Source organism: Papaver somniferum, chromosome 5 (assembly GCF_003573695.1).
Source record: "Papaver somniferum cultivar HN1 chromosome 5, ASM357369v1, whole genome shotgun sequence".
Taxonomy (NCBI): Eukaryota; Viridiplantae; Streptophyta; class Magnoliopsida; order Ranunculales; family Papaveraceae; genus Papaver; species Papaver somniferum.
This window is the reverse complement of record NC_039362.1, coordinates 185,949,883-185,965,351: the sequence shown is the minus strand read 5'-3', so window position 1 is coordinate 185,965,351 and position 15,469 is coordinate 185,949,883. Positions and strand designations below refer to the sequence as shown.

The 15,469-nt window shown below is 36.8% G+C and overlaps 1 protein-coding gene across 1 annotated transcript; it reads right to left on the bottom strand.

The window, feature by feature from the left end:
* Nucleotides 1-12,121: 12,121 nt before the first annotated feature.
* LOC113280309 (M protein, serotype 6-like) lies at nt 12,122-13,340 on the bottom strand. The gene is made up of 2 exons (XM_026528953.1): nt 12,701-13,340; nt 12,122-12,591 (listed from the first exon to the last, which is right to left on the bottom strand). Exons 1-2 carry the CDS (start codon nt 13,338-13,340, stop codon nt 12,122-12,124), a joined length of 1,110 nt encoding a protein of 369 aa, XP_026384738.1.
* Between the last annotated feature and the right edge of the window lie 2,129 nt (nt 13,341-15,469).

The window sequence follows — 15,469 nt, the reverse complement described above, 5'->3', positions numbered from 1 at the left end:
TCTTCAATTAATATCCAAGTATTAAAATATCGGGATTGAAGAAAAGATCTCATGGCATATTTCTATAATGGGTAATTTGTCCCATTAAACCTTGGTGGTACGTTAAATAAATCACACATAGATTGAATTCTTACAGGTTGGATCGCACCAAACACAGATTGTTATATCTTTTCGTGTTTTCCTGCTCTGATACCAATTGAAAAGATGAGGGTACCCAAATACACCACAATATTTAAAATATCCACCTATAAGTCCTCTTACCGAAAGTGATTGTCTATGGACAAAGTCGAGACAATACGACAAATCGGTATTCACACTTTGTGTGATCGTCTATGGATAAGAGATCGCGACAATACAACAATCAAAGTGTGATTAATTGATAATAGTTTCGGAATTAACCAAACTCTATAGGATCACTATCAAGTAATACGGAATTAACATTTGTGTAATTTACTTTAAATTATAATCACAACAATTATAATTGCGGAAAATAAAAGTAAATGACACAGCAATATTTTGTTAACGAGGAAACCGCAAATGCAGAAAAACCCCGGGACCTAGTCCAGAATTGAATACTCTCATAATTAAGCTGCTATACAAAATATAAACCAACTTCGTATACTTTAGACCAAGCAACTACCCCTAGTTCACTTAGTTTCTTCAGTATCCCTGCGCTTCCGACATTCAACAAGTGCACGCACTGGATCAATTCCTTTGGTTCGTATTCCAAACCGTAAAGGAATAATAAATCTGTTCGGTAAAAACTCTTTTCAATCAAGGTGATTTGAGTTTGACAAAGGCTCTTCCGTATAATCTAATAAACTCCTTTGTCGGGTTTAAAATCTTATCTAAATCAGTAACTTAGATATAGATTCACAATTAATCAAGTTCGGACGCTGAAGAATGCTCCCAAATGATTACTTGCCGATCTACGCAACTAGACAATCAAATTTATCAAAGATAAACTGATTCTAGTTGGATCCCAACCGATCAAGGTTTGTGCTACACAAAGATATGAGAAACCAATAAGAAATCTTATTCGTCTTCAAATCTTATTTAATCTTCAATGAAACCTGCACAATACCACTTGAATCTCTTGTGATCAATCACAAACAAAACGGGGTCTGTTAACAATGGATTATCACAAGATGTGTTTAGATCTAAAATAGATCTAAACACTTCGATCTAGATTGAATGAATCTTATATCAGAAGAGAAGATTCTCAAGAATAAACAAAGTAGGTGCAATCAAAATTCAACAACCGTTAGCCAATCAAATCAAATCGAAAACTAATAACACTGCAATTATCTAGTTTCCCACCAACGGTACTCGTAGAGCTTCTTGATCCCACAGAAGTCTTTAAACAAGCGGTCGTAAGAGATTTTTCCTAATTAGGTTACTTTCCTCTCCGAATAGACGGCTCCACCAGAAACAACAAGAAGATGAAGTTTTCCCGGCTCTTAGGATAGTTTGCTAGAAATGCAAACTTGGGTATTTACAGGCCAAGGATGTTTGGACACTAAGGAATTTCCAAAACCGAAAATATTCTCAAGATATGCACTAAATGCCCAAATTCGGTTTTCATAATTCCTGGAAATGCTTTATCCAATATTTCCTAAATCTCTCAATAGAAAATCTCCAATTAGTAAATGCACATTACTAATTTTTATTCTCTAGAGATGTGCATTTAATTGCTGATAATTAAAGCATATAAACTAATAACCTTAATTAAAAGATTCTTAATTTATTTCAGACCGGGATTTCCTTGAGTAGTTAAGGAGTATCTTTGAACAATAAAAGACAAGAGTTACTGATTGTGTTCAAAAGTATGTTGACATCTTTTCTTTGTAAATCCTCTTTCATATTTACAATCTTGTAATCGATTATACCACACTTCCAAACAAGTTTAGAATTGATCAATTATCAAATCACAATTATGGGTTTAACCGGTTCTACCAATCACAAGATCGGTTATACCTTCAATATGAAACACTTGTGATCGGCCACACAAGTTACCAGGACCGGTTACATCAGTTACCAGGATCAGTTACGTCAATTACCTGAACCAGTTATCATATACTCTTGGTATTGCTTGTGATCGGTCACACCAGTCACTAGGTTCGGTTACACCAATTACCAGGACCGGTTACACCAATTACAAGGATATATTACACAACTCTTTTGTGATTGGTCACACCAATTACTAGGATCGGTCACACCAATTACAAATATCGATCATACCATCTCAGGTGATTACTTAGGATCGGTTACACTAATTACTCAAAACTAGTCATACCAAATCATAAGTTAGGCATTGTGATTAGTTCTACCAAGATGCATAACAAGTTATGATCGGTTCTACTAACTCACACATATTGGCAATCCAAAGTTATGCAATGAATAAAAATACCAATAAGCTTAGCGATTTCCCTTTCGATTCATAAAACAAGTTCATGAACATACTTCCTTTAAACAAATGTAAACGTTTTTTCCTAGGATGAAATCTTCTAATTTACCCATACACATAATCACAATAGCATTCAAAAGATTATGTCTATGTCATATCTACGAAGTTCAAAAGATAAGCGTTATACTTCGTAGTCTAATTCCTTAATACTATGATCATATGATCATGTCTCACTACTAGATTAAAATATTCATTCACATCTTCGTAGTTATGTTTTCAATATATCACGACTTGAAAGATACGTTAGGAATAAAACAATTCAATTCAATATTACTAACCTCAAGAGGAAGGATGATGTCGTCGTTTTATCTTGTTACTTCTTCACGTTCTTCATGTCTTCGAGTAATACTTGTATATTTCATATTCCTAGAAATTTTAGTCTAACCTATCCGAAATTAACTCTAGTACATAATCAAGCGACTCTTAGATGAGTTTTGTTTCACTAAAATATGAAAACCAAACTTGACATACCAACGCTTGGTGGGTTAAATCGAGCTATGCTCTAACAATTATGCTTTTGCCAGTTAAGAGTGAATCTATTCACTGTCTTGATGTGCGAGATTGCAAATCTTAAACCTATGAAGTAACTCGTGACACAAAGATTCGCGCTCCGCCATTATAATGATTCTTCCACTGATGATTTTTTTGTAGTGTTGTGCATAATAAAAAAGTAACTGAAGCTATTCAGAAAGGTGTTGCTGCCTATGACTGCAAGATCGTTGAAGGGTGCAAAATTATTTCTTATGGTTTCTGCCGCATTGGTGTTACAATATACCAGACGCTTGGAAGTTGCTTCATTTAGACAGGTACCATGGCTACTGCTTATACCTGTAATAACGATTAGTAGAAGTGGATACCTTGTTCTTGACCATGAGAGTTTAAAGTTCTATGTTTTATGACCAAGGAAGCGTTCCCAGGTCATAAACACTAAGAATCCTTTTAAATTAATTTATTTTTTTCTTTAGTTGTAGCACTTCTCTTTACGACATGAATCCTTTCTTTTATGATTTTGAACTAAATTTACAACTTTAAAATGACTGAATTTTCATTCTATATGAAAAGAATTATTGTTTGTAATTGAGCTGAATTTGAATTTCAATGTAATTTGATTTGTAATTCGAGTCTGAATCAAATTTAGTTGCAGCCCAGTCAGCATTGCTGAAACCAATCAGCCAGATCTGAATTTTTTTATTAAAATAAATTAAATCAACGATGTAAACGAGGTATCGTACCTAACGACACCTAGAAAATATCGTAATTATTAGTCAACTTGAAAGTATCGTTCCAGAAAAAGACACTGAATCTACGACACTTTCAGCGGAAACTCCAAAATATCTTATTTCTCATTAATACGACACTTTTCAACTATCTTAAAACGGCTTTTTCTACTAGTAAAAATCTCCTATTATTTATTCTAATTTCTAGTTAATCTCACTCTAATGAACACCAATGCCTCTCAGAGTTCGTGGTACTAAGTATACTCAAGAAGAGAATTTCCACTATTTGTAGAGATTATGTTTTTAGAAGAGAGAGTATCTATGGTCATAAAAATATGTCGCATGTTAGTTTTTGGCAAAATATTTTTGCAACTTTCACGGAAGAAACGGGAAACACAACAGATCCTGATGTTAATGGGTTATCCAATCCCTTTGGAGTAATAAATCACGATGTCAATCAATTCCAAGGAATGGTAGTGAAGCTTAACCTCAATAAAGAACAGTGAAACTGAAGCTAAACTGATACAAAGAACTTTTAGTGACATGGAAGTCAACTAATGGAAAACCTTTCTCTCATGGAGCTTGTTTCAACATTCTTAAACAGCTTTACAGGTACAACCCCTTCAGCTTCCTAAATGCTCCACCACTAGGCCAGTAAATGAGGACGTTAATAAACGAGTTTTATAATTTAGTTTTAATTGAATAATGTATTAGTTTCAATCCAATGTTAAAATTTTAGTTATATGTAGTTTGCTCTAATCCAAATGACAGTTACAAATAGATTCGTTATTATGTAGTCTTTGGTAATTCACGTGCATGGATTGAATCAAATTATTGAAAAATTGAAGGAATATATTGCTTCATTGATTACAAGATATAAAATTAGACAATAAAAACTGAAACAACGGCTTCAATAAAAATCTCAGACAATCTTTGGCCTCCTGGTTAACTTCATTTGATGGAAGCGAATCTTTTTAGCACAAAAAAAAACAAAAAAAAAGATTTGCATTTAGGTTGTTATTTTATCAACAAGACCATGGGGAAGAAAAATATATAAAGAAGTTTCAAGCAACAAGGAAATTGACGAAAAGAGTACAAATTTTCGAAGTTCTACAAGTTCAAGAGTTTATCATTAACACTTGAATACCGAAGACGAAGACCGAGGAGATGAAGAATATGAACCGAAGGAAGACGTTTCTATTGGATGCTGTCAGAGTTCTGCTTTCGTCACTTCCGATCGGATGTGAAGGTGATGAGTACTCACATCCTTGCTGTAGTGGTTGATTTACTTTCTTAGAGATCATCCAAAAAATATCTTTATTTTTCACGATTTTGTGGAGTCTCCAGAGATTATTTCGGAAGGTTTCCTTCCCACCATTAAACGTGTGTAGGATTTCTGTCTTCATTCCTACCTGCTGCACACATGTGAGACCCATCGAAAAGCCGTCTTATTGAGTGAAATTGTCATAAAAGCCTTTTAAGTGTGGCAGAAGTCGATGCGAAATGCTTATTGATCGTTCTCAAACACGCATTATCTCATTATGGTGTGGTTATTTCTAACTTAACATTTAAGTATGAGAATATGTTCTTTGGTATTTCTAACTTCTTATTACTAGCATGCAGAAACTCTATGTCCTCATAGCTCTTTCGATGCTTGGGACGCTGGAACGCTGGAACGCTTTGAAGTTGGAGTAGGTTTTGTGGGTATACCTCTCCTAAACCCCCACGAGACTATAAATTGTCCACTAGGGGCACCTAGGGGTTTAAAGGCCTGTTGTAAATGCTAAGTGCAACCGTATCCTCAACAGATTGGAGCTGTAGTTTGTGACATGAAGACTAGGGTCATTTGCGATAAATGTAGTTGTTTCCATGTCCGATAACCATTAATGGCAGTGATGATGAAGCAAGATGTGAAGATATGTTGCTTCCGTGGTTGATGTTCGAAGTTGTTCCGGAAAGAAAATACATAGAGGATATGGATATAAACAGAGAGCAGTAGAGCTTGGTTACTGTTGGAGATGGCAATGGAAGAGCTCGAGGCAATGGTTCTCGGTGACGGAAGTATTGAGCTCCAGATGGTTATGGCAGGTGAGAATGAAGACTGGTGATCGAGATATTGATAGTAAAGATGAGTTCGACAAAACTCAGACGATAATGGGTTAATGGTAGTTGCAGTTGTTTTAAGTCTGTGATGATCATGATAACGATGAACTATGGAGTTGAGATCGAGACGTTGACTGTTGTATCAAGGGAATAAAGTCAGGAAAGATGGGAAATAATGACGATTGCCATTGACAAGTGAAGCCAAGGACGATAGTGTAGAAAAAGAATACCTCACATTAATAACGCATGTGAAGTACTGATTATCAAGACCAAGCGAAGACAATCCCGTACAACTTATTCAGAATGACGCGTCGGATGACGTCAGCTTAATCACGAGAAAAGTGTGAAGAGCCATGCGATGTTATAGAGCACTGCGAAAAGAGTCAATGTAAGCATGCGTTAATGATGCACGCCAGATCCGAAAATAAGGGCTTTATTAGCTGTCATCCACTATGTAAATCCCTATATAAGGGACCGAGCGACCTTGTATTGAGAGAGATCTTTTTGAGAGTTTAGACAAGGAATTTAAGAGAGAGAAAGATTGTTTGTTCTCCAAGTTAGAGTGTTCTTGTTATTTTGTATCCAAATTAAAGATTCAATGAATGTTCTTATGAATTTTATGATGATTGCTTGAGTTGTTCTATAGATTTCATTAAGGATGTGGTTGTATGATTTCCTGCAACTACATTTTGGTGCTAGAAAACAGCTCGGAATGACATACCCTGTTGGTGAAACTAATTGAAAAGAAAATCTGAAGTTGTTGGTGATTCTTCGTTAAAAATAAATTTGTTACCAAGAGAAGATCTTATCTTAAGAATAAAGAAACGTAAAATTGTTAAATCAGCAGGAATGGACGAATCGAAAAGCAACCTACAGCAAATCCGAGAACAGATCCAACAAAAGAACAATTACAAAAACCAAAAAGGTGCTAAAACAAGAGACGAACAAGCAGAAACGATTAAAATCATCAAAGTAAGAGAAGGTAGCAGGAGATTACAGTGTAACGTAATAACCAAAACAATTGTCAATGATTTCCATGAAGGAATCACAGGGAAAATACACAAGCGTGATTTTGAAGGAAAGAAAATTATGACGGTAGAAAAGTTATCCCCCTTGGAGGATTGGGAAAAGCAGAAGATAATATTCACAGCAGAGGAGATACCGGAAGAAAACTTAAGGCGCAAAGATCCTTTGGTAGTTACAGTAACTGCAGCGCGAAAAAAAAGAATTACGGAAGCAAAATTTTCAGATGAATGGGTGATAGAACCTTGGTAGACACGGGAAGTTCAGTAGATATATTATTCTACCGCGCGTTCAAAGGAATGGGATACAAAGATGCTGATATGACCTGCTCAACTTATAACATCCATGGTTTTAACAAAACAACAACAAATCCCAAAGGAGAGATAACCGTGCGAATATTGTTGGGAGAAATTGAAACACATGTGACATTGTGCGTGGTTGATGTGGAATCACCGTATAATATGCTCTTGGGACGACCATGGATACATGCGATAAAAGCCGTAGCATCGATTCTTCGCCAATGTATAAGGTTCTCAATACCAAGCGAAATAGGTGAAATCAAAGGAGATACTAATAGTGTGAAGATCTGTAACCAGATAGATGTAAGAAACTATAAAAGACGCGCATGGAAGCGAAAAGATCGCTGGAGAAGAATAAAAGAATTAAAGAAGGAAGAAGAATTCAAAATATACATGATAAAAGCACAAGAAGGAAAAGGAATACCAAGCGAAATTCCAGACAAAGAAGGAGAACCTATGCATGAAATAAAAGAGCCAACACTGTTAGGAGAATCAAAAGTGAATTTTACCGCAGCAGAACCGACAAAAGAAATAAATGTAGGAACACCAGACGAACCAAAGATATTAAAAATTGGGACCAAGATGGGGAAGGAAGAAGAAGAAAGAACTATCAACATTTTAAGTGAATATAAAGACATTTTCGCATGGAGCATGAAAGAAATGCCAGGAATAGATCCTTCTATTGCGTGTCATAAGTTGGATATCAACAAGAATGCACGGCCATTTAAACAGAGGATCAGAAAGATAGCAACAACATATCATCCTCAGATAGAAGCATAGCTCCAGAAGATGCTTGAGGCAAGAATTATAAGACCAGTAAAATACCCAGAGTAGATAGCGAATATGGTGGTGGTGCCGAAGAAGAATAATGGAATAAGGATTTGCACCGACTTCAGTGACTTAAACAAGGCATGTCCAAAGGACAGTTTTCCATTACCAGATATACCACAGATGGTTGAAGTGGCGTCAGAAAATGACAGGTTATCACTGATGGACAAATATAAAGGTTACAATCAAGTTCCTATGGCTGAATAAGATCAAGAACATACTGCTTTTTTCACACCCAGAGGATTATATTGTTATACAAAAATGCATTCTGGTTTGAGAAATGCAGGTGCGACATATCAAAGAATGGTAGAAAAAGTATTTGCGAAATGGATACATACAACATTAGAAGTATACGTGGATGACATGTTGGTGAAAAGTAAAAAAGTTGAATATCATGTTGACAACCTGAGAGAAATCTTTGAGCATATGCAGCAATTTAACATCAAGATAAATCCAGAGAAGTGCATTTTCGGAGTAGCATCAAGAAAAATTTTAGGATATATTGTATCAAAAGAAGGAATAAAAGTCGATCCGTAAAAGGTACAAGTGGTTCGTGACATGCCAACAACTGCGACTATGAAAGATGTACAAAAATTTAATAGACTTCTAGCTTCATTGGGGCGGTTTATTTCGCGTTCATCAGATAAGTGCAAATACTTATTCGACATCCTAAAGAAGGGGACCAAGTTCAAATGGACAGACGAATGTGACAAAGCGCTGCAAAATATAAAGAACCACTTAATGAATTTATCTATTCTGCAGAAAGCGGAGCTAGGAGAAGAATTGCTGATATATTTGGCATCAACACTACACGCATTAAGTGTTGTACTGCTACGTTTGGACCAAGGAGTGGAAAAGCCGATTTACTACATAAATAAAACGTTAAATGCCGCAGAGAAAAACTATTCAAAGATTGAAAAGTTAATCCTCACACTGGTATATGAAACACAAAAGCTTTGTATCTATTTTCAAGCCCACAAGGTATTAACGAGAGTACCAATTGAGTCAGTAATGAAAAATTCAAAAAGATCAGGAAGAATCGAAAGATGAAATGCACAAGTAGGGCACTTTGAGATCAAGTATGAAATATTATCTTCACCAAAGTCGCAAGTTATCGCAGATTTCTTGGCAGAATTCCCATTAGAAGAAGACTAAGGTGTGGAAGAACTGATGGATATAGATGAAGAGCATGGGAACCCTAAAGACATGTTGACAGATCATAGTAGATGGGAGATATTGGTAGATGGATCATCGAATGGAGAAGGCAATGGAATTGGAATAGTTTTTATCTCACCAGCGGGAGCGAGAATGGCGTACTCATTCAGGTTGGAGTTCGCATCAACCAATAATGAAAACGAATACGAAGCGGTGGTGCACGCATTGCAGTTGGCAATTGAAATGAAGTTACAAGATGCGCGGATAACTAGTGATTCACAATTGGTTATTCGCCAAATAGAAGGGACATATAGCACCAATGAACCATCCCTACAGAAGTACAAGAAACTTGTTGCATGGCTATCAACACAAATTCCAAAAATAAGTTGGAGACACATATCAAGGAAAGACAATAGGTTAGAAGATGAATTCTCTTTTATTCTATCTATGATGGTAGATCCAACCGCAAGGTGTATGAAGATACATACTCTCTTTTCACCCTCTATCAAAAAGGAAGAAGAAGAAGATGCAGATGTAATGATAATAGAAAATGCAGAAGAAGAACAAGAGAACAAATCCGCAGACTGGAGAACCCAACTTCATTTATATTTGGAAAAGGGAGAAATTCCAATAAATATATTGGAGGCACACAAGTTAAAGAGTCGAGCGACAAACTACGAACTAAGAGATGGTGTATTATATCGAAGATCATTTCATGGACCATCGCTTAGATGTTTAACGCGAAAAGAGTGGATGGAAATTTTGAAGGCATTACACTACGGGGATGCTGGGAACCATAGTGGAGGCATATCTTTGGCATACAAAACAAAGATACAAGGATATTATTGGCCCTACATGCATGAAGACGCAAAAGAAGTATCGAGGCGGTGCGAAGAATGTCAACGTCATGGAAAGAAAATACATGCACCAGGAGCGGCGCTGAGCTCATCAACAAGTGTGTGGCCATTTGGAAAATAGGGCTTAGACATTGTAGGTCCATTTATACCAGGAACAGGGCAGAGGAGATATTTAATAGTAGCAACATATTATTTTACAAAGTTGGCAGAGGTGAAAGCGGTGCAGCATATTCGAGATAAAGATATATTCACATTCATATTTGAGAATATCATTTGTAGATTCGATTCCCCGCACAACTAGTTTCCGATAATGGAAAACAGTTTGAAGGAGAAAACATAGAAATGTTACTTAATGCATTCAAAATACAAAGCGGAAAATACACTCCTTTATATCCACAGAGTAATGGACAAGCAGAGGCAACTAACAAGACAATCGCAGATACACTGAAGAAGAAGTTGGAAGGACACAACAAAGGGTGGTGCGAACAAGTGCATAATGCAGTATGGGCATACAGAACAACCAGGAGATAAGTTATAGGAATGTCTCCATTTTGCCTGACATATGGAGTTGAGGCGGTGTTACCAACTGAGGTTATCATTCCTACAACTAAGAAAGAAGCATGGGAAAAGAATTTAAGCGCGGATTTGATCTTGACAAAACTTGATGATTTAGAAGAGAATAGAGAAATTGCTTTGCAACATATGGAAAATTACCAACAAAGGATAGGTCGATAATACAATAAGCGCGTTAAAGAAAGAAAATTTCAGCCAGGAGAGCTAGTGTTGCGAGAAATACCACCATATCAGAAAGGAGGGGATGGAAAGCTGGAAAAAAGATGGGATGGACCATACATAATAAAGAGAATAGTTGGAAATGGAGCGTATGAGTTAATGGACCCTGAAGGGAGGAATACTGGTCGCAAGCTTGAACATCCATGGAACGATTATATTTAAAAAAGTACTATCCATAAATCATGCGGTAATGGTCGCACACATGCAGAAAGCAATCCGATGTAACTGAGAGTAAAGTGCACGAAGCGGAAGATGCGAATTAAAGATTCAACAAAGATATATTATTCAAACATATGAATAAATTTGAAGATTTCGCTCTTTTAAACATAATTCTCAAAAAGGCAAAAATAAGACCTTATAATAAAACCTTAATAGAAGGCATCAGAAGTAAAGACTCCAATTAGGGAGGCTACGTATCCAATTGTGGCGTGCACCCTAGTTCGCATACAAAAAGAGGCAATAATAAGACCTAACGCGCGTCACAATTGGGAAAACCTAGTTAGTATGGCTCAAGCGAAAGCTACATCAACCCTGGAGCTTGAGTCATGGAGATTTGGGCTCAAACAAAAGCCCATCCAGGAGAGGCGCCTAAAATCGAAAGATTAAGGTGATAAGGTCTCTCCTAAGAAGTGCAGAAACTCGATCAAGGCGTCGAGGTACACGGTTGAGTCAAGAGTGTCTGGGGCGTCTGGAGCGTACTTGGATGCTCTTGACAAGTCTTGACTATGATGCACTCGGTCCGAAGAAACACCACTTAGAGTGCGGTCTTGTAACCATAAGCCATACCGGCAGAGGGATAAGAGGCCGCGAAAATAACTGGTTGTTTCATCACTGGATGGGAGGATCCCACCCTAACCCGGTAGGGGTAAGCCTCCTTGAAGGATCAGTCAGGGGGAATATAAGGACGACACCCTCCATTAGGGAGCTGAGTTGTGTCAAAAGACGTAAATATCATGAGTATTTTTACTCACGGGAGTATTAAGGCTTGTCGTATTTGCGCGAAAATAAAACCCGTAGAGGTAATAATATAAGAAGTTGATAAGGCGAGATCAATGGGTCATTGCACGAAAGTGTAACGACCTCCTGCAATCTCGTCGCACAGAAACAATATACTAGGCAAAATAAGACCTTTAGTTAGGAAGGAAAAATAAGACCTCATGAGAAAATTAAATTTCGCACTAACATTGTTTTGCAGGACAAATTGAAAAAGAAAAAAGACGCACATAATTACTCACACATTTCTTATAAGGAATATAGTAAGAGGCAAGTATGCGAATTAATATAAATTATATATTATCTTCCTTATCAAGAAATGAATGATAAGAACGGGAATATGTTTCGAGTACACCAAAATACATTTGTACAGACATAAAAGAAAAGTTAAGCATCATTGGAAGGAACATCTTGATCAATCACATAAGCTTCACCATTGATCTCGCTATTAGGATCTTTGGTTAAACCGTCATCAGATCCATCCTTTTCAAGTTGATTTTCTTGAAAGGAAACTTCAAGATCTTCCTCCTCATAGCTCACATACTCATAATCACTGTCAGGTTCAGGAAGTTGCTCGTCATCGCTTATATCAATAGGTGGAACAGTCACCAAAGGAAGTGATCTCTCAAGGAGGATTTCGTTCACAAGAGTTTGAGCCTTAATATGAGCATCACGAGCGACAACCTTCTCAGCATTTCTTGTGCTAACCTGCATGAAGTTTTTAAGGAACGAACATCTCCTCTCTGATCGATCACGAGAAGAAGTAAGTGCAGTGGAGAATTTCGCACGCTCTTTACGAACCTTAGCCAGATCGGATCTCAATTGAGAAATGGTAGATTGATGCGGCTTCTCAGATTCTGCAAGAGAAATACAAAATTATAACCATAGCTAAGTTTTCTAAAGCAAAGATTTAAATAATAATCAAAAAAGTCAAGTAAATTGAGGCAGTCAGCTCCATGTGACTACCTTCCCTCTGCGAAACGAGATATTGGGCTAACGCAAAACCACTACTCTTCATATTTCCCATAGCCCTATCAAAATCATTGCGTGCCAAACCTTTAAGGTGAGACTGAATTTTCTTCTCATCCAAAGAGAGAGAAGCCTTCTTTTTCATAAGGGAATCATGAGACTCTTTTAATTGGGCATGTTGTTCTTGAAGTTGGTTCATCTTCACAGTCAAATTTATCTTACTTTGAATAATATTTTCATTTTGAGCGGTTAATGCCTTTGTTGATTCATCAAGATGATTCCTTAACATGCGAAGAGATTTCTCTTGGTTATCACAAATTTTCTGGAGAACAAGATATTGATGCGAAAACATCGCTTCTTTCTTTAAGAAAGACCGCTTCTCCATGAATAGACCCTGATTCTCATATGACAAAGTTTGATGTCTTAAATCAGCACTATTTAATAATTTAGATAGATGAGAAATTTGGGAACCCAATGTCTCACACTGTTGAGTTAAATAGACATTCTCATTTGTTAAATTTTCAATATGGTCAAGCGAATACGAATGCTCGTTATTTAACTGATTTATTTGGTCCAGCAACTTCTCATTGTCAGCACGAGCATCTTCAACGGCAAATTGAAAATCATATCTCTCCATAACGCACTTCTGATTTAAACCATAATATGCGAACGAGGAAATTCAAAAAACATGGACAAAGACGATAAATTACTTCTAAAGGGGTTGTAAGAGTGAGGAGAATTGCACCTCTAAGTTCTTGATTCTTGATGCGAAGACTTTCGCATTCCTGAGTTACAGTTTGGAGTTCCCCTTTTAGCTTATTAACTTCTTTATCTAAAGCGAGTTGTAGCGCAGAATTTTTGGATTCAAAATGTCCCTCAGCCAAGATCATCCGGCGGTGAGATTCCTGAAAGGGAAACAAGATAAACGTGAATATGTAATAAAATGATTTAAATAAAAAAGTTACATGAACAAGAATATTCACCAAGAGATCAAGAGCTAAATGGACGCTTGGTTCAATACGCGAGAAGATCTCGCTCCTTGTTTGGTGGAAACCCGCACAATAACTTACTCAGAGCATCACAGATGCGAAGTCTAAAGGGGTCAGTAATGGACGACTGAGCGGCATTAATATAAGATAAAGCTTGAGAAGAGGGATCCACTCCCTCCAAGACTCCCTTATCAACAGAGAAGGACTCCAACGAAAGGGAGGCAAATTTAGAAGAAGAAGGAACAGAAGTAGAAGAAGCTATACTCATAGATGTAGAGGCAGTAATATTTTTTACAGGAGTAACATTTTTCACAGGTACGATGTTCTCTATAGAAGCAGGAATGTTCACAAACAATGGAACATTCACAAAGGTAGGGACAGTCTGATTCACTGAAGGTACGATCACAGTTGAAGGAGAAGAAATTTCCTTCACCGCATGATCAATTGACACATCTTCCTTAGCAGAAAAAACTTCGTTTGGAGAAGCAGTTATATCTAAAGAAGCATAAGTAATCAAGCTTTGTGTATAAGTATCAACATTAAAGCGAGAAGGGACCTCGACTTCCTTATGGTCAAACTCAGGAATGATGAGACTCTTGTTGAGTGTGGGTCCTTTGAGAACTCTTTTAGTCTTCAACTTCTTACCTCCAACCATCTCGCACTCGGAATCCTGCGAATAATAACGCAGATAAGAAACAGAGGCAACAATATTGTTTCATAAAGGAAAAGGTGTTTCTTACTCCTTTGTTATGCGATGGTTTCCTCTTGAGAGATTCTTTATCTTTCAAACTTGAAGAAGAATTAGGATTTGGAATTGTAAATTTGGTATGGCCAGAGGAAGAACTTTTGCTAAAACAGAACCAATATGGGAATTAATATAACAACAGATTAACACTATGATTTTAAAGAAAGATAAGATCAGTTTCAGCAGAATCAGAAAGAAAGATAAGATCAGTTTCAGCAGAATCAGAAAGAGAGATAAGATCAGCAAAATCAAAATCAAACCTTTGATGAGAATCCATAGAAACAGTAGAAACAACCTCAAAATCAAAATCAAATTTTAGATCTCAAAAGATGAAAATGAAGAAATTTGAAGAAGATGAAGATTTGCAGAGGATTCACAGAAATTAGTAGGGAAGAAGAAATAAAAAAGAAAAAATTATCTCTCTTCAAACTTGGTTAATAAATAGATGAAAAAGATGATCGATTAAATTCGAACGTGCCGATAAAAAGAAGAGAAAATTAGCACGTGTAGACGGTTACACTGAAATCTCGGAGATATGTCGGTAGATAAGAATATGAAAAGGTTAACGGGTGCGGCAGAGTAGATTGGAGTTTCTCATATTGCTCCCTTTGTCAGAAGAACGACATTAGAAGAGGCAAAATGTAGACACAGAATACCGCACATTAATAACGCATGCGAGGTACTGATGATCAAGACCAAGCGAAGACAATCGTGTACAGCTTATTCAGAATGACGCATCGGATGACGTCAGCTTAATCACGAGAAAAGTGTGAAAGCCATGCGATGTTATAGAGAACGTGCGAAAAGAGTCAATGTAAGCATGCGTTAATGACGCATGCCAGATCCAAAAATAAGGGCTTTATTAGCTGTCATCCACTATGTAAATCCCTATATAAGGGACCGAGCGACCTTGTATTGAGAGAGATCTTTTTGAGAGTTTAGACAAGGAATTTTGGAGAGAGAAAGATTGTTTGTTCTCCAAGCTAGAGTTTTCTTGTTATTTTGTATCCAAATTAAAGACTCAATGAATGT

Excerpts from the sequence above, each read along its gene's own strand:
- LOC113280309 (XM_026528953.1), bottom strand. The coding sequence starts at position 13,340 with ATGGAGAGATATGATTTTCAATTTGCCGTTGAAGATGCTCGTGCTGAC. Across the intron at positions 12,592-12,700 it reads TCTCGTTTCGCAGAGGGAAG|AATCTGAGAAGCCGCATCAA; the intron begins GTAGTCACATGG and ends TTTCTCTTGCAG.